The following is a 27659-nucleotide window of genomic DNA, read 5'->3' on the forward strand; positions in this document are numbered from 1 at the left end:
AAGACCAAAGGGATATGAATGGTTAGGGTAATATGTATGCAAATATATTTGCATATATTATATATTTGTCTGCATTTCACAACAAGAGCTTTAGAAAGGCTTGGGTTTGCAAGATGATCTGATAATCTGTAGAAAACCCAGCAAATTAGAAAATAAGACCACTTAGTATAAGTTTTGGTTAATACCACGTGTACAAGACTCAAACAAAAAGCAAATAATCGTGCAGCAAGTATTTACCAGTATATATTTTATTTCTTTTCAAAATAATGGGGTTTGTTAAGATTTAAAATACTTTAGTAATTACCTAAAACAAATGTACACTTTGTTAGAACTTCTGGTAAGTGCTGATCTTGAGTTCTGAAAATGTGTGACAGAATACAAGAAAATATAAAATTAGGTTAGCAAAATACAGTAACGGAGCTTTACAAGAGAGACACACATTCTATATTATCTGACCTAAGTCTATCAGGTAAACATGGTGCAACAGCTTTTCACTTAGAACACTTAGTGCCTATAAACTTCATCTGCAACCTGAATTCTGGGAAAAATTAACTTCTGATCAACTCAAGGCTACTAGGTCCAAAACCAAAAAAAATCCATCTCAAGATGTGTTTCCTCATTGAACATATATTCCCTTTTTCCATAAGGTATTAATTTTAAATTTTAATAGATCACTATATATGATAAAATTGCAATAAAACATTCTCTTATTATTCATGATTCAACTAAGTCTGTAGCCATAACGTAAGTTATTTTATATGTGAACAGTTAAGTGTTTCATAAAAAAAATATTTATTTATTGCATCTAGTGAAAAAAACTTTGATGGTTCTTAAAAAAAAAAAAAGAAAAAAAGGACTTGCTCTTGGCTAATTGCCAAACAATCCCCCTTCCCTGTGGCTTGCCTTTTCAAGAATTATAAAGAAACTCTGGAGTTCATTGTGGTCTGGACAGCCAAAGATGATTAATCTGTATGGAAGCAGGATGCTTGATTAAATCCACAAACTTCCAAATGAGCTATAAGGATAAAAAAATGTGGTTTGTTATTGTGTCCATTTCCAAAGGACAGCTCACAAGCTTTCCTCCTCACGTAAAAACTGGAATACAGCTGAGAAGTCTTTCAGGGCATAGCCTTTGGCACACATCATCCTGTAGATCTGATGTGCCTGGGAGCCCAAAGGAACGGGTGTCTTCGTGTTGGTGGCAGAAATCTGGGCCAAGCCAAGATCCTGTGGGGGGCAAGAAGAGGGAGGAAGAGTGGAAGGAAAGAAAAAGAGAAAAAGTCAGGGGAGAAACAACAAGGACATAAACAGCCAAGTACATATCATAGATTATTTGGCTTCCACTGTAACAAGAACTCTACTGCCAACAAGTACAATACTCCAGCCTTACAATTTCAGACCTGGAAGAAGCAGGTCTTCTGTAGTTTTTATTTTTTAAAACAGTAATTCAATGTTATTCAACATAAAAACATCAAACTTTACCAGGCAGGCACCACCTTAAGAACAGGAAGAATTTTAAGATTCTAGATCACTATATAACCTGGTAGCGAGACTCAGACTCTTTTTCCCCATTGAGTATGTCATCTCTAGTAAGAAAATCTCCCTGGCTATTCACTGAAGCATTTCACATAGATTCTAAGAGTATAATTTATTTCTTTTGGCAAGAGGAATTTTTTATTACTATAAACAGGTTAAGAATCAGGCAGAAGAAATTTTAAGAACATGGAAGCCACTTAGCAAACATACATTTACTACAATTTAAACAGTTAATAGCAAAATTAGACTCATAGGTCACTTAGTGAATATAACTGGTTTGCTGCCTAATTGGAAGGATGTATTTGAGAATTGCTTAGGGGGCAGTCCTGGGTCTGCTATAACTCAAAATTCTTCTTGAATGACTTTTTCTTTAAAGACTTTCTTTAATAGAGGCACATAGAGAAGAGTTCCACTGTGTTTTTAAATACTGTATTTGAGTCAACAAAAGGGAGGGAAGGTTCAAAGAGGACAAATTTGAAATGTGTCCTCCTTGGCCAACTACAGTTATAATCTGAAATAAATAGGGCAGAACCCAAAGGTGAGTACCAGGTACTATGACTAACCATAGTTAGCCAGAAATAGTCAGCTGTCAGCTAGGCTGTAGGATGTCTTGAACTCTAAGCTGAATCAGGCATGAAACAACCAAAAGACAGAAGCACTAACAAGGGCCTGGATATATATAAAAAGATCTCTTGACTAAGTAGGAAAGTAATGCCTGCACTGAAGGCTGCCTTTAAGGTCTTGTTAATGAAATCAGTGTTTGGGGTCTATATTTCAAGAAAGTCGCAAAAGAATCTCTCAAGTATTACTAGTAAATGCCTAGATTTCCTACCCACTCAGAACTATGGTGGTTTATAGAATCTGCTGTGTGGTTGATTTTCCCCCATTTTTCAGTGGTTTGGGTTGGAAGGGACCTTAAAGATCATCTAATTCAAGCTCCCAACCTTGGGAACGGACATCTTCCACTCAACCAGGCTTCTCCAGGCTCCACTGAACCTGGCCTTGAACACTTCCAAGGATGCGGCATCCACAACTTCTCTGGGCAACCTGTGCCAGTGGCTCACCACCCTCACAGTAAAGAATTTCTTCCTAATATCTAATCTAAATCTACCCTTTTTCAGTTTGAAGCTATTAGCCCTTATCCTGTCACTACATTTCCAAAAGTCATACTCCATATCTCTTGCAGGCTTCCTATAATTCTTGGAAGGTGCTATGTGGTCTTCCCAGAGCCTTCTCTTCTCCAGGAAGAACAACCTCAACTCTCTCAGCCTTCCTTCATAGGAGAGATGACTCAGCCCTCTGACAATCTTCACCACTCTCCTCTACACTCATTCCAGCAGATCCATGGCCTTCTTATGTTGGGGGCCCCAGAGCAGGACACAGCACTCCACTCCTTCAGTGGGGTCTCACTAGAGCAGAGCAGAGGGGGAGAATCATCTTCCTCGACCCAATGGTCATACTGCTTCTGATCCATCCCAGGATGTGACTGGATTTCTGGGCTACAAGCACACATTGCCAGGTAACACTGAGCTTCTGGTCCACCCATACTCCCCCAAGTCTTCCCCCCCAGGGCTGCTCTCAATCCATTCTTTGCCCAGCCTGTATTTGTGCTTGGGATTGCCCCAACCCAAGTGCAACACCTTGTACTTGGCATTGTTGAAATTAATGGGATTTAATTTCACACCTCTCACATCTGTCAAAGTCTTTGAGTATCTCAGCCTTCTCCAAATTTTGGGCAACCAAGCCTTAACCTTATATAAGGTTCTCTATCTATAGAAGCTTTTCTTGCTGCTCTTGAAGTATCTGGTCAGGTTTAAGTTTATCAGGGCTTCAGCTTTCCTAACCTGATTCCTGGCTGCTTGGAAAATTTGTCTGTATTCTTCCCAGCCTACCTATCCTTGTTTCCAACCTCTGCAGGCTTTCTTTTTGTGACTGAATTTGTCCAGTAACTCCTTGTTCATCAGCACAGGCCTCCTGATGGTTTTGCCTGACTTCCTCCTCGTTGGGATGCATTCCTCCTGAGCCTGGAGGAGGTGATCCTGGAATATTAACCTGCTCTCTTGTGCCCCTCTTCCCTCCAGGGCCTTATCATGGTACTGTGCCAAGCAGATTCTTGCAGAGGCCGAAGGAAAGCGAGCTAGTTGTGTGCCCTCCTTGCTGTCCTAAGGACCTCAAACTACACTGCTTTATGAACACTGAAGCCAAGGCTGCTCTTGAGATTCACATTTCCCACCAGTCCCTCCTTGCTGATGTGAACAAGGTCCAACATAACAACCTCTCCTTATTGGCTCCTCTGTCTTTGGAGAAGGAGGTTCTTACCAACACATTCCAAGAACTTCCTAGATTGCTTATGCTTTGCTGTGCTGCCCCTCCAGCAGCTATCAGTGTGGTTGAAGTCCCCCCTGAGGGGGGGGACTTGTGGATGTGAGATAGATCCTATTTGTCTGTATTTATGTCATTTGCTCAGTCTTCAGATCTGATGGGCTGTAGAAGGTCCCCACTATAATGTCACCTGTCCCTACTCTCCTGTTAACCCTGACCCATAAACTCTCAGTCAGCCTCTCCAAGCAAAGCTCCATGCACTCCAGCTACTCACTGACATAGAGCCTGAATCCTTCCACTCCAACACGCCAGTCAGAGGAGTCATCCCTCCATGTCTCTGTGATGCCAGTAAGATCACAGCCCTGGAGGCATGCACACACAGCATTTGCATAGGGTCACTTAAACTGAGCCTTGATGAAGCCAACTTACTGGCTTGGAATGGCTGTAATTCTTTTGTGCTGTTCTTCATGCGCTCTCCTGCTGGACCTGCAATCCACCTCCAGGTTCTGGACATGTATTGCTGCTACTGGCATCAAAATGGTGGGAGTGGGATGAATGCAGGTTACCCCTCCCCAAATAACATTAGCTTAAAGCCTTCTTCCCCACAGCTCTGCAAGCCTGTAAGCAAAGATGCTCTTCCCCATCTCTGACAGATGGTTCCCATCCTTGATACAGAAGAACTGAAAGACGGTAGCACTGCTGAGAGCACCTTTGACTTCTCAGGGATGACTTACAAGACAGGTCTTTACTTTCTGTGTGTCTGGATTTGAATTAGCACAAGGAAATTCAAGATCTTACTCTACTCTCTAAATGTCACTTCGATCTGTAAATCGGCTCTATAAAGGTCATTCTGATACAAATCAGAATTATAGTTACTTTTCCTATTACCTTCGAATGACTTCAAGCTCTAGGAAAATGGGAAAAACATACATATCAGATGTCACAGAATCCAAAATAGTTCTCATCTACATCAGGGCAGATCATTTCTTCTCTGCTGAAAGACGGATGACCTGACAAATCTAGGAACACTTATTTTAACCTGCATACAGTAAGATATTTCACGACATAATATAAGCCCTTTTTGTGAAATCTGTACCCATTTTATTCATTTTATTCAAGAAAGCTTAACTCATGTAATGGAATATTAGAATGGCAAAGTCATCTAATTCCAAATTAGTGAAAGTACTTGGTATTGGTAGTGGTGACTGTGATCTATTTCTCTTTGAAGAGATATTCACAGAAACAATTCCTGAAAATTTTGAATGGACTGTTAGCACAAATACAATTTCATAAATGTCCTGGCAAGGGATGAGGTTAATTTTCTGCAGTAGCTGTGAGGGAGTGGAGCCTTGCACCATGTGGGCATGGCCAAGACCTCAATGTTATTTGGTACCATACTTCGTCATTGCTGGGGTGGGGAAAGGAACTTTCTCTGGCTTCACTGAAAAAAGGATGCTCCTTTCTGGTTGAGGCAAAGTGTGGTGGGTGGGTCTGTCCACCACTGCTTTTCACTGTCCTGGGCTTGGTGAGCATTTTGCATTTAAATAATCCTCTCTTTTGTTATCAGAATGTTGCCGTTACTGTTGGTGTTCTTATATCATGGCTGCTTCCCACAAAATGTTCTTACCTCAACCCATGATCTCTGCCTCTTGTGTCTCTGGCTAGAGGTGGAGGGGAGCAGCTCACAGGGTTTTTTTGTGGGAGTACTAAATTGGGGGATAGCATTCCTAAACCAAGGCAATAAAGTAGCTCTGTTCACTTCAGTACAGAAAATGTGACTCCAAGATGGCTGAAACATTCAATAACATTTCAATAATCAAAGGGACAAGGACTCCTGACTGAAATGCAGGAAGGTTGTTTTGCTTTTTTAAAACTCCATTCTATAAATTAGAGCTTTGAAGGGAAAAAAACCCAAGAAAATGTAAGTAAAGCTTATCTTTAGCTTCAGATTGTGAAGTACTTTGCACCTTTCCACTTGAGGATGGAGATTCTTCAAGTGAAATAGTACAAAACAGCTTGGAAAGAAATTTCCTTTTGCTAACTTGCTACTTATTTGGAAAAGTAAAAATAAGAGCATAGTTTATGGCTTCTCTCATACTCTTTGGAACTGACAACATCTTCCAGATGTCTCAGTGCACTGAATATTCTAACACTTTTCCTCAGCTTAGAATAGGGAAACAGATTCTCTTTCACAATTTGCTTCCACTTTAGAATTACCTGGTTCCTTACATTTATTTAGCAGTTGATGTAAATGAAACTGCCATTTGGAATAAAGCTCAAAGGCTGCCTTGACATGACTCAAGAGGAGTATGATATAAATCTAGCTCTTCTAAGGATCCAAAGTTGACATTTAATCAGCAACTGTGCTGTTAATGAAAGATGGAACTTCTGGTCTGCCAATGCTTTGGAAACAAACATGGTGTGGTAAACTAAACTAGATTTTTTTAAAATGTAAAATCTTTAGAGCAGATTTCACAGTGAGTTGACAAAATTGTATGTTTCAGTATAAAATTTCAAGGCCAAAGAGCTTCTCAAACTTTTCTGACCCAAACACCTAAAATAAAGATCCTCTGGCTCTGTTTCAGAGATTTTGATGACAAAATACTTTTAAAAAAGCCTTTGACTTCTACCATCTCTGATATGTGAGCAGGAGCTTGAAGTTTAGTAACGGTGTTTAGTGACTGTTACTGAAGCACTCCTAGATATTTTCACTGTGGAATATTTTCTCCTCAGCCCCAGGGTTTTACCTACCTCTTTCTCCTTTGAATACATTCTTTCTTATTTCTGAAGTGGCAAAATCATTCTCTGCATTTCCCTAAAAAAAAGTCCCCACCTCAAACAATTCACAAACTTCTCAGTATGTCACACATCAGGATGAAATGGATACTAGTAAAAGTCTTTCCACAAACTAAAAGGCAGTGTTTTAGAAGGGGTCACCACTGCACAAAAGAATAGCCTGAACATGATCAGCTGCCTTAGCTACTTAGTCAAGAAATCTTCCATCTGTATAGAAAAGCAGAGCATAGTTCAAGAGGCATGAGAGGAATTTAATGTCTTTCCTTCTTACTGAGGATTCTAGCCTAAAGAAGGCTTCAGGACTGTCAGGAGAGGCAAGTCAGAAGAGGTGAACAGCAATTACAAATCTCTCTGAGGAGCTCTCTCTTGGTTATCATTGATGCTTTATAACCAAAAGCTGGCAGTTTCAACAGGCATAAACTAGGCTGCTATTCCTTCAATTAAAGAAAGATCTTTCAGGGTGTTCTTGCAGGGGAGATGAAGACCAAAGGAAAAAACCAACCCTTTAGAAAGAAACTCAAAAGGGAGGGAAGAAAATGTGCGTCCCTATCGCATTTATACTATGAGGCTATTCTGGACAAGATTGAGATCTATCAATCACGAGAATAGAGATTGCAGTGTGAAACATGGCACAACAGGCAGAACAGATTCTGAAAACAACACACAACATGGCAACAAGCTTTGAGGCAGGGCCAAGATCACGTTGCTTATCTCTAATTGCCTGGCAAACTCCAAGCAACAACCTAATGCTTTTTGTAAGTTTGTAATTTAAACAACACTTTATTGTCCCCTATGCTCAATGACATGAACACAATGTAAAAACTGCTACTTTTCAATATTTTAACACATTCTTCAAAGAAATGAAAGTTCCTGGTCATTGGTCCATAAACATAAAATGTAGCAGCCATTGAGGGGTTGTGAGCCATGCAGCATTAGCAAAGCTTTTTGGTGCTACCACAGGCAAAACACTCTGGACCCACTCTGAAGAGAAGTTGGATAATTTAATTGAGTGTGCAAATGCACCAGTTGTCCTAAATCAACTGCAAAATGACATGAACAGTATCAGTAAGCAGCTATTATATACAGGAGCTTCAGCACTTTGGAGATTTGCATGGTAATATCTGAGTTCACCAGCTTTGAGAATGCTGTTTTAGTTTTAAGCACTACATTTCCACTTACATGGACGACCCAAAAATGTACAGAATGCCTAACTGGTTGGGAGCACTCAATAAAGTGGTATGCATAAAACCTATCCTGTATGAACCCAAATGCCTCCCTCAGGACAGTATCTCCATGAAATGGATATTCAGTGTGAAATTATTTCATGCACTTAGATGAGACATCTCTTCCAGAGCTGATTTTATAATTCACCTTAGGCAATCATTGTGCTTAGTGCAGAAGTAGTTCAAGAGTCAGAGTTCTGTATCTCCTTCCTCCAACTGTGTGTCCTATCAGTGGGATGCAGATCTCTGACCTCCTTGCCTACTTTCCTTGGCCTCTAAAAGCTTTGCTTTCCTGACCACAGAGTGACTCAGGACAGTGCTTTTCTTGGAAAAGCCAAGAGCATGGCAATAAGGGCATTCTCCTGGGATGGGATAACTGTAGATTTTCAACTTCCTACTGCTGAGAAGGACCTAAACCCCAGATCTCCCACTTTGTGGACAAGCAATTTAGATTACTATGTAATTACTCATGAGAAGCCCTTCCTCTGTCACCAGCTAAGACAATTCAGGAGAGCTCACAGAATGGTGCAGAAACCTACAGGAGATCAGCCTGTGGTGGTGTGGGTTGCTTTCTGCATTCCAGATGGCCTTAGGCAGAAGGACATGCACACAAGCAATTGGCTCTGCAAGGAAGGGCTTGCTAGAGAGGATGCCCAGGAGCACAGTTAAAGGTATCTGGAAGAGGGTGGGCCCAAAATCTGAGATGCTTATGCCACTATCAGCACCTAATGAAGTCACTTGGATTTCCCTGAATTCTCTCTTGAACTTAGGCTCCTAAATTCTAGAGCACTCATGCAAGAGGCACCTAAATGCCTTGCTGACTGTTCACTATACTCACAGGTCCACTGGGACTCCTTTATTAAGGCAGAACTCAAAAAGATCATACATATAATCTCACTGAGTGGCTCAGCAGTAATAGTGGCTAGAAAAAAGCTGGAGACTAAGGAAAAGCCCCGTAAATAACTCATTAATTCAGAGTTACAGGAAGAGCTCACCTCCCCTCTATTCACACCTATATATTATCCTGTAATCACAAATTTTCACTGAGAAGACTGTTTGCTAGAAGCCTAGAGAGAAGCAATTGCACATACTTGACATGCAAGGATTATGTACCTTAGCCATGAGTGTTGTTCCAAAGCCACCTTGATAATTGTTGGCTGAGGGTACTCCTTCCATCACTCCAGGAACAGGGTTGTACGTATCGCTTGACCAACAGCGACCTGAGCTCATATTTAGGATTTTGGCCAGCAGCTTTGGGTCAAGGCCTAATCTGTCAAAGGTCAAAGAAGAGAAGTGTTAATGTCAAAACGCACAAGACATGGGTGACTTGTTTTATATCTTAGGACCTTACCATCATTCCTCTCCCTTTATTATAAGTCATGAAAAATGACAGAATATTGATATTGGGGGCAGGGATGCTGTATCTTAAATTAAAGAGCATCAATCCGCCATTTAAGCAGTAGGTTTTCAAAGCTTTTTTCCTTTCTCACTAAGCAAATCCTCTTCACCTACCAATTTTGAAAGTGCAAGCAAATTAAAGGTCCTTTGAGAACAATAGTTACCTTGTATTTCAATTACTGAAAGGCGTTCCCTGTTCTGCTACCTACTAGGTCACATACTTGTTCTTCATATAAAAATATTCTCTGAACAAAGCCAAAAATTCACAAGCAAGTGTGGCAACATGCAAATGGTTGTGCAATGCATTTATATGTGAACACTAGTGCATTTCTGAAGTAAATTAGATAACACAATTGATTCTGCTCTTATAATGTGAATAAAAACGCTGCACTTATCAGAAAAACTTTACCATCATTTACAGCTGTGCATTCTTGTCTTTGCTATTATTAAATCTTCATTATATGCTCCTGCTTATGAGGCAAGTCTGCATTTCACTGTGACATATGTTATCTATTCGCAAACATATATTATAGTTCTGGGTCAGCTGCTGATAAGGTTACTGATCCTGATAAAACAAAGCTTGTCCAAGTAGAAACGTCATTTGTTCTACCATGGAGATGATGGCATAAACTGCTGCTCAGTGCAGACCCTGAAAATTCTTCAATATTTTACAAAATTAACCCTCTTATGAATTCACATTTATGCTGATAATAAGTTGCAAGTGTAATTTTACATCAATTGCATTAATACCAAGGACAAACAGCAGCAGTTTATCTGGCACTGTACAAATGTTCAGCTACACAGAGGACAAAAGAAAAAGCAAGGGAACTATCTCCAGTAACAATACAAGATGAGAAAAGGACATTTTAAAAGGGATATATCACAACCTTCCACAATGTTTATTCAAATAGATTTCAATGTTTATTATGTTAGTCTCACATCACAGACTTTTGCAGATCCCCACAGCCTAACAGTGCTTCCAGGCACCGTAGCGCTCAAAGTTTTAATTTGTAGATGAGAAAAGCTCATTACCAGTGGAACAGTTGCTAAAATGCATGTCTATCTATTCCAGTAGGCACTCTGGATTTGAAAAACTACGTTTAACATAGTCAACCCTACAGCATAGCTCCTACTCTTATAGTGGCACTGCGTCCTGCAAGTCTGTCTTCCTAATGGTAAGCAAGATAATTTTCTGTATTTTGGACAGCTTTTTATCAGTACTGCTGTGCACTCTTTTTTACTATTTGCTACAGCAGCCCCTGGAATTCAATGGAAAGTCTCCACTGGCCAAAATAGGATCTAACTTTATGTTCTTCCCCATTTTTTTTCCAACCCTCTGATTCAACTGAATGCTTATAATGATAATTTATTTAAAAATACAAACTGTGTTTTCCAGCACCAGTCTGTTTTCACAGTATTTTATTGTGCATAGTGCACCAAAGTCCTCACCATAAAAGCCTTCATCAAGAGCCACTCCAAATAATGGCTTTAATTGTTTTAATAAAAAAAACCCACACTGGGAGCATGCAAAGCCTGAGCTTTCAAATACACAGAGGGTGCTTTTTTTCCCCTCAAACAAATCTCTTGACTTGTCTGTTTCTTTATCATTGTTACATCCAGACCAGTATTTTTACCAATGTAGTGCCTGCTTGTGCTATATCCAACTGCATGGAGAGGCCTGCAATTACAGCTGTGAGTATACTGCAAGACAGAGAGCTTATTATTTCAAAACACATATATCCCTCCCAAAGAAAGCTCTTTTTACAGTGTTCCAACTCCCTCTCTGTGAAAGTATACTTTAAAAGATATGCATGTATTATACAGATATGTAAAATACTCTTGCACTAGATCTGACATATTTTTGCTCTGAGAAAAGAAAAAGGAAGATAGTGTCAGTTTGTATCCCTGCTTCTTCAAAATTCATAGCTCTTAAACACCATGCAGCTTCTCTTCAGGAGACCTGAACCTATTTTTTTTTTCTCCTTTGCAGCAAGTGTATCATTAATAAGAGCAAGTTAGAAGTGCTTTGCATTTCATCTTTCTGAAGATTCATCCACTGGTGCATATATAACTGACAGTTAAAATTAGACATATATTAAAATCAGTTACTGAAGAAGTCCTCTGTCTTCCACTGTGCCCAAAGCTTGTAATGGTCTGAAACCAGCCAGAATATACAGTAATTGTCATTCAGCAAGAGTCTATCCTAGAAAGTCATGCTTCAGTGGAGAAGACTGAGTTTCCATTTGAAATCAACAAATTAATCCAAGACAGGTATCTGAAAGGGCAAGTTTAATAGGAAGCAGCTACTGGGCTCTCAACCATGATAAAATGTTATTGCTGTTTCCCTGTAAATTGGCTGGGAACATACGATACTCTCTGCATAAGAGCTCCATTGCTGTTCAGGAGATATACTGCTCAAGCTATCAAAATGATGACAGTCTGCCAGTCCCCATAACAACTTGCCATTGGACATGGCAAGAGCTTGTGCATGTGTGTGTGAATTTACAATTACCAAAATGTTCTTCTCCCTTATAAGCAGAAAAGAAGCTCATGCATTAACTGTACTTATAATAGAACAAAAACAATTTCTACCTCAAATCAATGTTTCTTCAATAACATTCCTAATGAAGTGAACAGCAGAAACTAAGCAATAGATGCACATACTAAAAAAAAAAAAAAAAAAAAAAAAAAGATCAAAATAGGATCCCTTCACGCCACAGCTCAAAACTCAAGTTTTGCGGAGCTCTAATAAAGCTTCAGCCTGAATTTTTCATACACTCCTCCAAAAGCTCAGTCTGGAACAGATACAGAAATTAAAATAGTATCTCACAAGAAAGATACATCCTGGTCTCATTTTAAGCTGTAATAACTGAAGAAGCTGAACCCTTGAGAGTTTCCCATCTCAAGGTGCTTTGGGTAAACACTGTATAAAGGTGTGAATATTCAAGCAGAACCTTACAACCTGTCTACCACATTTAATAATTACTATGCCATTGGTGTTTTAAACAAGGTAAGTCCTATCCAGCATCATTACTAACTTTCATGAGACTTAGCTGTAGTCCCCTGCCAAAGACAGCAGAACCACACCTTGGAGTTCCTTTTCAAGGTACTCTTTCTAAACTTTGCAGTGGGGATGTGTCCAGGGCTAATTATTCCTCAGCCTGTTGGACATGCTCCTCTCTACTCTGTCAACTCTCATTTCTGCTCATGTCTTACATCCATAGCTCAGGGGTGCTCACAGAAACCAGACTGAGACTACATTTAAACTTAGCATGAGAAGAGAAATTCTTTTACCGTCTTTTCACTTTATTTATCTAAAAAAACCACATGGGCACAAATCAATGGAGTAAAATTGCTTAGGAAGGAGCTGTATTTGCAGCTTTTGGTATAAATTTGGGTGGCACTGCAGTCCCTCCTCACAGAGATGATTTTCTCTGCTATTGGAAGTACGAATTCATTCTGCAGCGAGGTTATTGCCATAGAGCCCTTACTGCTCTCCTGGTCCCTTTCATCCCAACCACATTAAGCAACCTTGTCCTCTCTTGTGTCACCACATAAGCCCTTCCTTGAGCCTTTGCAGGTAATTTCAGATGGGAGCTCAAACTGTTTGACAGGCAGTAACTTCCACCTGACCTAAACACAAACCAGGTATCAGCAATATTTAATTTCTGAGCTTTATTTTGTTAGTATTAGAAATTGTTTTACTGGAGTTCAGGGCTCAGCAGAACAAAGTTACTGGCACTGAGATGATCAGCAAAATGAAAAAGAAAAATATTTTCTGACTGTGGACAGTATCACTTCACGTTTGCACTTCTGATTTCTGCAGTTTACATGTACTCTGTGTGTCAGTTTGACACAGTAAGTCAGTATCCTGCAATATGCACACTACTTGTAAAACTGTATGGCAAAATGTGCTCCAGATTTTTCTACTGGCAAGTTGCACTAACATGCTAGAAAGAAAAGAAAATATAAATGACAATGTGGATTCATTTCCGCAATGTCTGCCACACCTCTTAACTTTTACGAGTAACATTCATAAATCATCAGGAAAGTAATGGAAAAACTGAACATAACACGCATTTCATTGGTCAGAACTATGGATGGGAATATTTTTAAAAAAGTATTTATGCAATTTAATTCAAATAACTTCCAGAAAAGATGGACATCTTCATTAGTAAATAAAGATGATGTTTGAGTAAAGCAAGTGAAATATAAATGCAAAATTCCATAGCAAAATGGTCTATTTTTCTGGGAGTTTATTGTGGAGTTTTTGTTCATTGATGTCAGTTTTCTTTCTTCCTCACCATATTCTATTTGGTATTATGTTGAAGTTTGGAAAAATTCTATAATTTCAAATATAAAATAAATAAAACAGTAATTTAAAAATATGAAATTACTAAAACAGTCACTCTAACTACTTCAGAAAATGAAAATTTAGACTGCATGGTTTATGAAAACATTAGAGAAGAAGTGGCTTATTAATAGAATTAATATCACACTGCCTTGAAGACTTAAGCTTAGAGTATATATTGGTTTATGGAAGGTGTTGTAATATCATCTTGTAGCTAAATCTAGTTCTGACAGCACTATTTTGAATAATTAATTGATATTCAAAATCCCTAGAACTCAATTTAAATGATGCAGCAGATATACACAATGCATGACATAAAGACATTTTATATTTTATATGAAAGTTAAGAAAACGTCTAAGTTCCAAAATTCCTATTCCAAATTTTTAGATTTTCAGTATCCTTTATCATTTTTAAGTCAAAGTCCAACTTTCTTCACTAGATATTAGATTGATATTAGATATCAATCTAATAAATCAGGTTCAGCTTCCTACTGTCTTCAGAGCAGGCAGCCACACTATCCTCTGAGCTATAGAGTAGAAAAAAACTTCCTAAAATTATTAATATAGCAAAACTTCTAATAATCAGAATGACAACAGTAAACTTCTGCATTAGAAATTTTTACACACTCCAAGTGGATAGCACTTATTCTAGTTATAAGCAGAAGTCATCTTCTCAAGATCTAAATCACACTAAATTAAAATCAATGCAAGGATTCTAAATTACTTCTTAAGGCTTTAAATAACAACCTCTGTCTTAAACTTCATGCAGTTTTTGACTAAATGAGATTCTGCAATTTCTATACTTTGGTTTAAAATCAGCAGGTTTCTTCTACAATAAATACAGTTCCCTCTTGATAACTTTAATTGTAGGGCAGGGAGACTTATATATTGTTAGTTTCACATTGGATTTTTGCTCGCAAATGATGAATACAGATTCAGCCAAAATTTAAACTGGAAAAGGAAAAAATTCTAAACACCTTCAAGCTACAACGTTTGCAGACATCAACTTGCTGTTCATAGGGCTTACACGCCCCAGAATACCCCTCTTCCAAACCTCTTGATTTTATTTTAGTCATTCCTACAAATGTAGATAAAACTGTAACAAAAAATTAGTTGCATGTGCCTTATTAAGTGAATCATGACTTAAAGCAGAACCCAATGCAAGCTTTCTGGATAACACTGGATTAAAAAAGTTGTAAACAATGCTACTGGTTTTATTATGGCTTGATGCAGACATGCTTCAGTATATTACAGACTCTCAATTTTAAAATGTAAATGGTACAGGATATTGATAAACCAATTAGCACTGATGCAAAGCAAATTCCTCTTTTATCTCAATTACAACATGACAACTTAATAGGTCAAGACAGTCTAACATCTGAGACAAGGGCAATTCAATAAAACAACTGCATCTTGATATGGTAATTAAGAGGAAATGTGAATCCATTACATTGTCTTGTGTATGTGCGCATATGTAGGTGTTTTTTAAAATTTATTTAAGCATTTGATGCCCTCTTGCTGTTTTTATAGTGTATCAAATCCACATGAACACAGTCGAGCCCAGTTGATAAGTACCTACAGTATCTCCAGTTTTAGCAGGCAAATTTTAAGGATGCAACTGTGCAGATAAATAATTCATGAAAAGCCCATGAAAGATACACAATTGCAAGATAATCTCTTTAAACACAGGACTTCTCTGTCTATAAATTTGCAAATTATTTTGATCTGGCGACAAGAATTAATTAAAGGTTCAAATACCTTGATCCTGAACGTGTACTTGCATTGGAAAATAAAACAAAATAACAAAGACCACAGCAAAATAAATATATCACAATTGAAAAATAAAAATAATTTTGCTCAAATATGACATCACTTGAAAGTTAGGTGTAGCACGTCCTAGAAAAGAAATGGTAGCTAGCACTGGCATGAGTGTAGTGGAGTATACTGCAGCTTTTTCACAAACTAGGAGTTTTGGCATTTAGGACAAAGTGCTCTCATAAAGTCAAAGAAAGGTAGATGTTCTGTTTTATGCTTTCATCTTAATTTGATATACACACTGTAGTAGAAGTTTCACTTTACAATAGATCCTGGAACAATTTAAGAAATAAACAAAGCCAATGAGAGCCATATGTGAGTATGATATTCTGAATAGAGTGTAGATTAGTTTAGAATACAAACAAAAACTTACCTCTATATTAGCTCTGGATGTTTATAATGAAAGACAAATATTCTTGTAGGCTGCACTACAGCAGAACAAATAAACTCTTAACTTCAGATGTAGAACGTAAAAACCTATGCAGCCAATTCAAGAGGGTATTCCCATGCTGAAAACACCTCCTTTAGTTAAATAATCCCTTTAGCCTGGCTAATGGCTTTGTAGAGGCAACTTCTGGCAAAAAGTTTACCTATTTCTTTTAATCATCATCTCAGCAAAAGTCAACATACATACATAAAAACTGTAATAGAAAAAATGTTTTTGTGGTGTTCAATCCACCACAAAAATCAAACCAACCTGATTCCAAGATTCATAGCCTCAGCAGTTCCAATCATACTGATGGCCAAGAGCATGTTGTTGCAGATCTTTGCAGCCTGAAAATATGTGAAACCATCAGTTAGTTTATGCATTTTCATAGAACTAACATACAGGAACCCACTAGGCCCAGGACAATATGATCAAGTATGTTCTGGCAGCTTTCCTCTAGAGTAAACATAGATCTGTGACAGCACAAAGTTAATGAAAGTTGCTCTATGCTTCCTTCACAGATTCAAAAATACCTTTTTTTCTTAGTACTGCTCAGTTAGCATACATGACATGTAGGAGCTCTTTGTTCTTCAGAAAAGCCAGGAAATCTAAATTCAGATGAAACAAAATCAAAATGTCTCTCCCCTAAGAAGCATAATCTCAACAAGTCAGTGTGGAGAAAACCAGTCAGATTTTTATACTAAGTTCCACAACATACTGGACAAAAGTGCCATGATGCTATTTACAAACACAAGGTTAGAGACAAACAAACAAGAATGAAGATATATTATCAAGCATTTAGTTCTTGAGTAAAAGAGTAGGCATCAAAAAATAAAAAGCCAGAAAAAGAAAAGACTGAGATAGCTATTAGCTCTTCAGAAAGCCTTACCTGTCCGGTTCCAACCTCTCCACAGTAAATCACATTAGAACCCATGCATGTCAGCAACTCTTTGGCAGCATTAAATTCTTGTTCCACTCCACCAACCATGAAAGTAAGGTTTCCAGCTAGAGCAGCTCCAACACCTGAATGAAGATAACACTGGATTTAATAATACTATTAAAAAGCCTCAAAAATTAGGCAGTTTCTCTTACCAGTAAGGGTCTGATGATGCAAAATTAATACTTCGCTTACAATGAACCTCTCAAATTCTATGTAGAAGTAACACTACATTCCCAGTACTCAAAGGATCAGCAATCTAAACTCTGAAACATCTGACGGAGATAAAACCACCTTATATTTCAGGCACAGCAGCAGAAAAGTCATAAGACTTGCATAAAACTGGCAATCACTTTTTATAGTTTATACAAAGAAACAATCAACTTCTCCTGCAACTTTGCGCTCCACAAAATTCATGGTGTCTGAATTACTAAATAAAACTTCTCTTTTGTCAAACTACTCTTCACATACAACCATTAACAAACTACTGCTCAAAGATAGCTCTGCTTTTATCAGCCTTTCTAAACCTAGGCTAATTTTTACCAGTGCTTCCTGATTTTCACATGATTGAACAGCGAAAAGACACAAGCATATAAAACCAAGTCTTCTGAATTTCTGCAGTTTATGATGTTCTTAATCTGAAGCAAAAGTCTCCTTAATCTGAGAAGCTTTAAGTTAAGTTTCCACATAAACTTCATGTATTTACAATGATGCAATTATTATGTAAAGACAGTGTACAAATTATTCATACACATATGCAAACACGCTACTCCCAGTTTTACTCCTGAAGTCTGTCCTGTCTTTAGCACAGTTCAGTAAACACATACCACAGTTCCTTGAACACACACTTCTTAAGCCCAACACTGGCAAATTTTTCATGTGATATTTATTACCTCCATGAAATATTCTATTCCTTAAAAGAAGCCTAATTCTAATATGAATTACTCTTACATCCCTAACTTCCTCATCCCCGGTATTTAATGGGTATAACTCCTAGGAAAATTCGGCCTAAACTGGTGAACAGATCATCTTCCTCACTAATTTTCACTCTGGCAAGAAGCATAGCCACAATAAATTTTCTGTGCTATGCATCAAACATTGGCTGGTTAGGGTGTACAGCTGCAGATAACAACTGACTTTCAAATTGAACATGCTCAATGAGGTACAGTGGTCTGAAGTGCTGTGCCACAGCTAAGGAAGTGGTCGGTTTTGGACTTTGTTTACAATATCAAGGATAGTTACACTGCAGCTTTTCACACTGAAGAATTCGTTGAATTTTTTTTTTTCTTTTCAATAAAAATTTCTATTGTTGCTCCAACTGTGTTGCTCCAACTGCTCTGTGTGGCTATGTCTACAAATGCCCCTTACTGTATCCTGCAAGTGTTTATTTTTCCCATCCTGCCTTTCAACATCTGCTGTCTTTTTAAGTCGCTGAAGAATTTCAGACAAATTCGACAGATCAAAGTCTCAAAAAGAGTAAATACCCACCAGTTATGCAAAACTAGGCAACACTAAAGATGCTCCCAGTGATGACCTGCTCAGTCTATATTAGAACCTAGAATCACAGGATTTCTGGGGTTGGAAGTGACTTCTCAAGATCATTCAACCTCCTGCTCAAGGAGGGCCAGCTGAGGCATGATGCCTCAGAACTGTGTCCAGTCAGCCTTTGAGTGTCTCCAAGGATGGAGACACCACAGCCTCTCTGGGTAACTTCCACTCTTTGCCTACTCTCACAGTAAAAAAAAGTGTTTTCTTGTGCTTCAGACGGAATTTCTTGAGTATTGATTTGTGCCTCCTGTCCTGTCGCAGGGCACTACTGAGCAGAGTGTAGCTCCCTAACTTAATTCTCTCCTGACAGGTCTTTATACACATTGATAAGATCCTCCTGTGCCTTCCCTTCATGCTAAACACTCCCAGCTCTCTCAGTCTCTCTTCATGTGAAAGATGCTCCAGACCCTTTGCCATCTTAAAGGCCCTTAGCTGGGCTCACTCCAGTAAAACTGTGTCTTTCTTGTGCTATTAAGTCCAGAACTGGAGCATCCAGAAGAACTCAGACCCACAGCCTTAATGAAACAATAGGTCTGTATTCAGAACACTGCTGAGGTACTGAAATATATACAGCAGTGAAGATCTTCCTGCCCAGGTTGAGAGACACCCAATTTTCAGCCAATCCTTGATCTCACTTGAACAACTCCTCTCCAGGCAACTCACAGGAACTGGGCAAAGAGCAAAGCCCAAACTAGCTAGCACAAACAGGTCATTGTTGTCTTTTTGGCTACAGTTCACTATGTACATGACCGCAAAGATTGCTACATTAATAAACACAATGATTTTCATTCCATTCCTCTAGCTATTTTTATTCAAACCACATAATGGCCTTTACCACTAATCCTGTGATCTGACCTGCAGCAAATTAAGTAGACAATTTAAGTCAAAGCTTACAAACAAAATCCAGTACTATCCATCATAGGTCAATAGCCTTGTATCTAGATTACAGACTGCTAAATAGCTTCAGAGATTCATTTATTAGAGCAAAATTAATGCTGACAATAGTTTTCAGCTGGTTAATCTTCTGACAGCTGCACTCTCTCACTTGTTCAAACACATTTCAAGAAGCAAAAATAAATTAGTTAAGTAGAAAAAAAGAGACCAATTTGTTGTGTAATGCAGAAGGCTTGGAAAATACTTGTTTTAAAAACAAATACCTATTTACTTCATGGTAGATTTTATCATCTAGGGTCCTTGCCAACTATCTGCTATTTTATCAGAATCAAACGAGCAACACAGCAAATTTTTAAGACTTGCAATTAAAAAAAAATTGGCACGGAGTCTTGGAGTACAAGAACTGTAACTTCAGCTAAAAATAGAAATTTTAAAAAATCATTATACAAGAATGCACAGCCTTCTTTCACAATCACAGCTTCCATACCAACAACACAAGCCAGTTAAGTATTATCAGTTTTTAAAACTAAAGAGAGCAATGGAGATGCACAGCAGCTAATGCAATTTACATATGCTAACTATTATTTCTCATATTTTGATTTTTTTAAAGAAGTCTTACCACCTAAGATAATGTCATGTATCACTGCTGCGAGGGTCAAAAGTTGTTTAAAAAATATCTGTTCTTTCTAAAATAGAAAAAGTCTCTTTACATCCTTGGGGAATAGTTTTCAGAGAAGCAGTATCTATGAATAGCATGTGTTAAGATTTCCTCCTCTGCTGCAAAGCAAGACTGCTGGAGCCCATGGCTGCAGTCTTATACCTGGTTTCCCTAGGATGATAACCCACACCTATATGCAGAATCCTGCAAGGTCATCACACCAGCAGATCAACTCCAAGTCTGTTCCTCACAACAGCACCAGAGTTTGTCCCAGAGATACAAACTGACAGGAACAAGATTGCAGAAAAATATAAGAGAACTAGCTAGCTGAGGGGATATGCAAGAAAATGACTCTGGGAAAAAATATGGTGAGAAGTTACAGAGTAGCACTGCAGCACGGCATATCCACTTGGAGAGTGGTTTCCCACTTGTGTACTAGCAGGTTTTGGAAGAAGATCTGCAAAACAAGTTTATTATCAAAAGAGGTACATAAAGAACTGCACTTCAAAGCATCCTGTCACATCTGGCTGTGCTACTTGTGGAGTAAGTTCAATCCAGGTGCTTCTCATTCGATTGCCAATGGATTGCTCAGTGAACCTGCTACAGAGCAGTTCTTATGTTCAACATTTTAGACAAAAATAGGAATGGAAACTTTGGAGCCCTCATATGACAACAGGAGCTGGTTGCACACACCCTGGAACAGTCTGAAGATGACCTCAAGTTTTAGCACCTAGGCCAAACAGCCTCATTTGAACAGACATGCTGACCTTCCATATTCACTTTCTTGGGCTTATTTAAACAGCATTTCGTGTTGCTGCAAAAAGCCTAGAAATTTCCCACTGATGCTTCCAGTGCCAAAAAAAGCCCAGAAAGGTCTTAGCTCTACAACTACGTCATTAAAACCGCACAGTTTCTATCAGTTTCCTTATTACTAAGAACACAACTTGCTAGAAAAGAGATGTTAATGTAAAGGTGCTATATGAAATTATCTGCTTTTGGTGTCAGCTTTATTACATTCCTGTAAGAAGAGAGGGCAGATGAGTTAAAAAGAAGTGATATTGTAAGGCTATGCATTACAGCACCATCACAATGGCAATGCTGAAAACAGGAACACTGCTGGCAAGACAATGCACCCAAGCATATCCCTGTGCCAACATATTTAAACCACTGTTGCGTGGCACCTGCAGATAAAAAAATTCATTGCTGACAAAGTTGAAGCTGAAATGATATGAACTGAGCTGTTTCAATCTCTGAAGGACAAGTAAGAGATGAAGGCTGTAATATCAAGAAGCTTCAGCAAAAAATGATCTTTTTTGTTATTTTTCTTCTCGACAATTAGTCACAATTTTAGCAACTAATTTTGTGATCTAAACTAGTTTTAAAAAAAAGCAAACAAGAAGAGCATAGCTAGAGTTTTAATCCTCTATCTTGTTTTACAGTGTTGCACCTTCAAGCACAGGAGTTGAGGCTTTGCCTGTTCCCCTTTGGGAAGCTCAAGGGAACACTGGTCTTTTATTCTGATTATTTTTTTTTAAATGCAATTTAAGTGACTGTAGTTGCCTCAAACAAGCAGCTTCTTGTCATGTTTGCTCTCTTTCACACAGGCTGAGCTTGAGAGGCTGCATCTGTGTACCTTGTGTGAGTGTGTATTTTTAAAGACTAAGCAGATTTTTTAAAGCACTTGCCAGCTCACACGAAATACTTTGTCTTTGCAACTCACGAGAAGTTAAACCAAGATACACAGGGAAAGATTAACTGAAAAGGTTACTATTGTTTGGCTACATATATAAATCTAAAACCAATTAAAAGGCATGTAAAGGCAAAATCAGCTATAAATCCCTACTGGAAATAAAAGAATATTTAAAATCATACTATAAATTTAAAATAACCATGAAGAGACTAGTTATTTTATAAAATATAAGCAGGTTATCAATGTTTTCTACTTGCTTCTTAGACAATGTCTGCCATCATCAATCTATTTCCAGGAAACAAGTAAATGGAACAGACTCAGAAAAAAACCCCCACAGCACACTGCCACTCCAAGGGCTTGTGTTTCTCCCTATTACAAAAATCAGCATCAAAGCTAGACCTATGAAGCTATTCTGCCGCCTTATAACTAAAACACAGTAAATCACTTAATTTGCTCAAAAGAACTTAAATGTTGTAACCAGTCTGCCATCAGCAGAGATAAAGAAGAGGACCAATGGGACCGGGCTGCAATGTGAGCCGTCTTTAAAATGCAATTGTTCTAATCATTTTCTACAGATGCAGCCTCACAAGGGGCTGCTGTCACAGGGACCATTTACGACTTGTTATGGTGTCTCTATTGTTTACCAGCGACATTCGCTAAAAAGGCGACAGCTGGGACAGAAAGCTGCTCCTCAACGAACAATATAATCCCGTGAAAGTAATCAACAAATTTAAGGGTGTTAATTAACTTTACACTTTATCATGTTCAATTAGTTGTCCTTTCTCGAAAAGATTGCCGTGCACAATCGGTTTAGAGCGTGCCATGTTTGATTTGTAAGTGATCACTGTTTCTGTTTCGAAGTCCATGTCAGATGTTCTCTTGGGTTTTGGTGACACAGATGAATGGCTCTGCACATGTTAGGGGGTGATCTGGTTTAACATAAACCAGCATAACATAACCCCTTGTTAACGTATCGCTGGCCTTTCCAAGCAGGCACAGAAACGCCCATGCCCGCGGACGCACACAAACGCGCACAAAACCCCTGCGGCAGCATGACAGTCAACGAGTCCAACTTTCGTTTTTGCTGAAACACAAAGACACAAATAAATGGGCAATTTTTCATCATTATATCTCAAAGCAAGACTTGTCTTTTAGGGGCACGCTTGGGATCATTTCTTCCCAGCAAGATCTCTCGTTCTGCTGCATTATGCACTAATGCACAAGTGCCTCCGTACATTTTACATAATGCATGCTGCCTTTTCTAATGGCAGCTGAGCAAATGCTGGGTAGATGCAAGTTCTTCTGTATACAAAATTCTGTGGTTTGTACTGCATTTATAATGCCAGAAGAAAGTTGAATTAATCTATTATTAAAATTTGCCATTTTTCCTTTAAGGTACCATTCCTACTTGCTAACGGGACAAGGCAAAGCTCATGATGAAGCGAGTACGTGCTTGGAAGTGCCCCTTAATGAAAGTCATTGCTGTTTCTCTCTTCTGACAAATAGAGCTTTGCATCACCATACCTCATAAGCTAGTGATTTTTGAGCAAAAATGGAAATGGAGGTTCAGGTCAGTGATTTCAAGATTTATACAACAAGCACTCAAATATTAATCCAGACAAAAGCATGCTTAAGGAAGTAGAAACATCTCTTTTACGGCATAATCGAATTATACAATTTGTGAGATTATGGCTGTACAGAGAAAAAAACCTAGTGGATTTTTATTCTGCAGCAACAGGCAAATTAAGTACACATGATCATCATTATTTAAGCAGTTACATTGTACATAAAAAAAAAACCTGCAAAAAACCCACCCACAAAATAAAGCAAAATAAAAATGCAAAGAAAGCCCAATGGAAAAGTTGTTAACACTGAAAGCTAATAATGGACTAGGTTAAATATTTAAGAGGGAATTATAGACTATATTAGAAATAGCTGGAACCACAATACAAAGCAGTATAAAACATTAGTTTTCTGCTAGGAAGAAGATCTGCAGGGAGAAGGGAAGCGGTCGATAGATCCTTAAATTGGACGCAATAGCTGTTCTTCTATCCCAAGTTGGCAGCTGCTACATTTGCAGACCTAGTTCATTATTTACCCATAATGACCATCAAGCTCCAGTCAAAGTCAGATCACAACAACTGTCAGCAGCTCTTTTAATTAGCCTTGTTTGAATTCAGATAAATATCACAATGACCCAGCTTCTGCTGAAAAAGCAACAAGAAGATTGCAAGGAATAAGCTGCCCTGACTTCCCAACAAACAGTATTGTGAAAAAGTCCAGAGAACCAAAGTTGTTTCTTGTTGTGTTTTTTTGGTTTTTTTTTTTAAATTAAGGAAGGGATGGTGATGTGCACATTATTATTTTTCCCTCATGTGATATTCATATTACTACTTACAATTCCTGTTTATAAGCAAATTTGTGCATCTCAAATGCCAACTCAAAACACTACTCCACAATCTGAAAGGTAAACTTGAAGAGACGGTTTACAGGTATTAATTAAATTTCTAACTGCTGTGAAATCATATGATTTGAAAAACTGGATCAGAATTAAGGAATGCACATATTAACAGGATTATCCTCTCTCCTAATTTATCTCCTTCTGTTTGTTTATCCTCAGGGAACATAATCTTCTGTTGCATCAAGCCACTCTCATTCTCCCTGTGTCAGCAGCAGAATAATAATTCCCTCCTCCTCCTCCTCCACCCCCTCTCCCACAAGCACTGGCAAGAATGAAGACGAGTGGATCAGACTGTGTGCATCAGCATTAATGCTCCATGCAGCTATTTTCCTAGCAGTAGCAGACACTGAAAGAAAGATGCAAGAGAGGTGAGCAATATGCTGCCTGTTCTGGGCAGCCCAGCATGAGAGAGCGTAATTAAACAGATTTTGCCTCCCAGAATAATATGAAGGTAGAAGATGCAGGCAGAGACTGCTCTAAGAGCCTTTCTTCAGCATTCCACTTGCTGTCATAGTTGAGTCCCAATTTTGCTAGGTGCTGTCCAAAGACAAAGCCAGTTCCAAACTTTCCAGTCCTACATGCCAATCTGAGAAGTGCTGCTGCATATGCAAGGATACTTGGAGGCCTCAAGGAAAACATATTTAGGGATTTACATGAATCGTAAGGATACATGCATATAAACAATAGGTACATACATCTGTTACAGTACAAGAGGATATCCCTTTTGGGAACAGAAAAAATTACGTAAACACAATCAGAAATGGAAGGTAGAAAGTAGTGGAAGAGGAAGAATAAACAACTGATTAAACAAAATAGGCAAAATGATCATGAAAAGCTTTATGTTTTTAAAAGAAGGCCTGAGTAGATTTGTATAGGGATTTGTACTTGAACTTGGTCATGGATGGTGGAATAAAGATCTTCAATTTGGTTTAAATGTATTATAGAATGATGCCAAAACACAGAAAAGAATATGCCCTCTCAATAAATCATGCAAAAACTAGAAGCTGTTGTCGAGGCAGTTTAATATGAGGGGGATGCATGAGGAAAATTTTACGAGATGGTATTAAGTAGCAACTGATGCCTCCAAGGGATCAGCCAAAGAAAATAAGTTGCAAAAGGCAAATGCACACATAAGATACTTCAACTTTTTCCACAGAAATACAAGCTGAAAGGCCTGATGAAATTGTTATGTCTCCAGCATTTTTTAAAAAGCACTACATTTAGTTATAGTCATTGTAATGTCAGAGAGAAATATCAAAGCACCTGAAAAGTTAGCAAGTAAAAACGTTAACAGCAGTGCAATAAGAAAGGAAATACAGTATGATTGATCAACTTATCTGCTTATTTTTAGCCAAAATATTGTATTAAAAACATTAAGAAACAGCAGTTCATGACAGTCATCCTTCCCATTCTCCACCTTTGATCCATACTCCACCATAAAATCATAGACAACAGAAACATCCTTTTGGTGTTGCTGGAGTACCACATTTAGCTACTCCTTTACACATCACTAATATTTAGATATAAGGTCTAAATCTCACCTCCAGACCTATACAGAAATATGAAAACTTAACAACAACAGGTGCATGTATCTACAGTTGTGGACAGCAAAACTACATGCACAGAGCTCAGCACAATTCAAAACAAGTTCCTAATTTTTAATCTGAACATTAGCAAGAAGGCTGTACAGCCAGGGATGAACAGAAGCAATACATTCCACATATACAAGATCCCAAAATTTCAAAGCAGATTTCAGACAGTCCAAATGTGAAGCACCTGACACTGAGCTGTCTGATTAACTGTTTCTGGGTTCTGAGCGAGCACAGCATCAAATACATGTGAAATATTGAATACAAAAGAAAGAAAGAAAACAGTCCTTCTTCAAAGAAAACAAATCTAACTCAGCATTACTGCTTGAAATTCTGGTCTTTTAGGAGAAGTTCAAAAATTAAACATGAACATGCATGCAGTTCCTCCACTATGTGGGCCACTGTTAGCCCTCCACACAACTAAAATTCAGTAGAGACAATCTTGACCAAAGAGACTTCAAGTCCTAGAAATAAAACTTTATCCTAATCACATCCTGCAAAATCAATAATTTTTGTCGGGTGTTAGAAAGGAAGAGCGGCATTTCCAGTATCATCATAATCTCACCTTCTTGAAAAGCTTCTACTCTATGCAGAAGATCAGCAACCAGAAAACAGACTGTTTTCTGTTGAAGAAAAAACTCAAAGGGACGGACATTTATGATGCTGTCTTTGAAAAAAAGAAGGCGAAATCCCAGAAAAGCGATTCTTATGTTCTTACAGTTAGTTGTTCTAACTCAAGTTCCCAGACAATACCAAAATGAACATCAAGCCTCCAGAAGCTTAATGTTTGCATGGAATAACCAAAAGCCACAAACAGATCCAGCAATCCACCTTGTCATCACAGCTTTTAATCTCATCCGTTTTGACTGAACAACATACATGCAAATGCAGGACCAACAAAACCATATGTGAGGTCAGTCTTGCTGAGCTCTTTAAATCATAAAAAGCAGTCAGCTGTATGTCACCAGGTTTGCAGATTTTGCTACTTGGACTTGAATGTCTCTAGAAAGGATAAAATACTTGCACATCCTACCTTAACTCCACAGCAAAATGCAACTATGTTTACATAGTTCTGTGGAATAGATACATAAAAGCTGAAGAAATCCTTTCATTATAACAGCCAAACAAAAACCTTCAAGAAAAAATAAACCAGGGACATTTAATATTATTGTCTGTTTCTCCAGTATTAGTACAATTCTAACAAGATATCAATCCTCTTTTACAAATAAGAAATACTTGAAACACTTCAGTACTTTATGATTTTATCATATTACGTTCCTATAAGGTAAACCCAACAAAACATGGCGTTTTTTTTTTCTGAATAATGAAGACATTACGCACATCACTAAAAAGAGAAAAATATTATCACACTGAACATTTAAATGCATTTTATATATGCATTTAAACTGCATTATTCAACAGGTATGGGTTCAAGTGTTCCTAATAAAAGGTGTGCTTCTTAAAAAGCCAGCTGGAGAAGAGAGTAAATTTCTATTGATGCATTCATTAGTCCTTTCATGTCATATAAGAAAATTAAGACAATAAACACAAAAAAATGAAACAAAAAGCATTTAAATGGGTGGATAACATAGCATGTATGTTCTTAAGCATTTCTGGTTTATCTTAAAAAGCTGAAGATGTAGGAATGCCATATGCCAATCCCAATCAACAAGGGCATATTTACATTCACAACATTTTAAAAAGTACTTAGTATTTAATAGCAGGAATCTAACAAAATTTTAAATAAAATAGAAATACATAGCCAGAAAGAAGTGTCAGACAATTTTAAAATAAATCAGTCTCCAGTATTTTCTCCTAGAGGGTTGCTCAAGTGAAAGTTTTAATTTTACCTGTTTTGGATACAGCCTATGAGAGGACAACTGACAGAACGAAAACTGGAAAGAAATGCATAAATAACAGGAGTGAAGATTGCATTGAACATTTTTGAATGAACTTTTGAACTCTGTCCCTTCAAGTGTCACTGGTGGTATGAGACCAAGAATTTTTCTGACAA

At 38.0% G+C, this 27659-nt stretch overlaps 1 protein-coding gene across 1 annotated transcript in view; it reads right to left on the minus strand.

Annotated features, from left to right (window-relative positions):
• Nucleotides 1–230: 230 nt before the first annotated feature.
• The window catches only part of HIBADH (3-hydroxyisobutyrate dehydrogenase), an 87051-nt gene continuing 59622 nt past the window's right edge, over nt 231–27659 (minus strand). Inside the window, exons 5-8 of the mRNA XM_059845525.1 lie at nt 16758–16891; nt 16139–16215; nt 8991–9147; nt 231–1227 (exon numbers count right to left, since the gene is read on the minus strand). Coding sequence (XP_059701508.1) covers nt 1069–1227; nt 8991–9147; nt 16139–16215; nt 16758–16891 — 527 coding nt within the window. The 3' untranslated portion in view covers nt 231–1068. The remainder of the gene's footprint in view (nt 1228–8990; nt 9148–16138; nt 16216–16757; nt 16892–27659) is intronic.

The sequence above is a fragment of the Haemorhous mexicanus genome, chromosome 1 (assembly GCF_027477595.1).
Source record: "Haemorhous mexicanus isolate bHaeMex1 chromosome 1, bHaeMex1.pri, whole genome shotgun sequence".
Classification (NCBI taxonomy): domain Eukaryota; kingdom Metazoa; phylum Chordata; class Aves; order Passeriformes; family Fringillidae; genus Haemorhous; species Haemorhous mexicanus.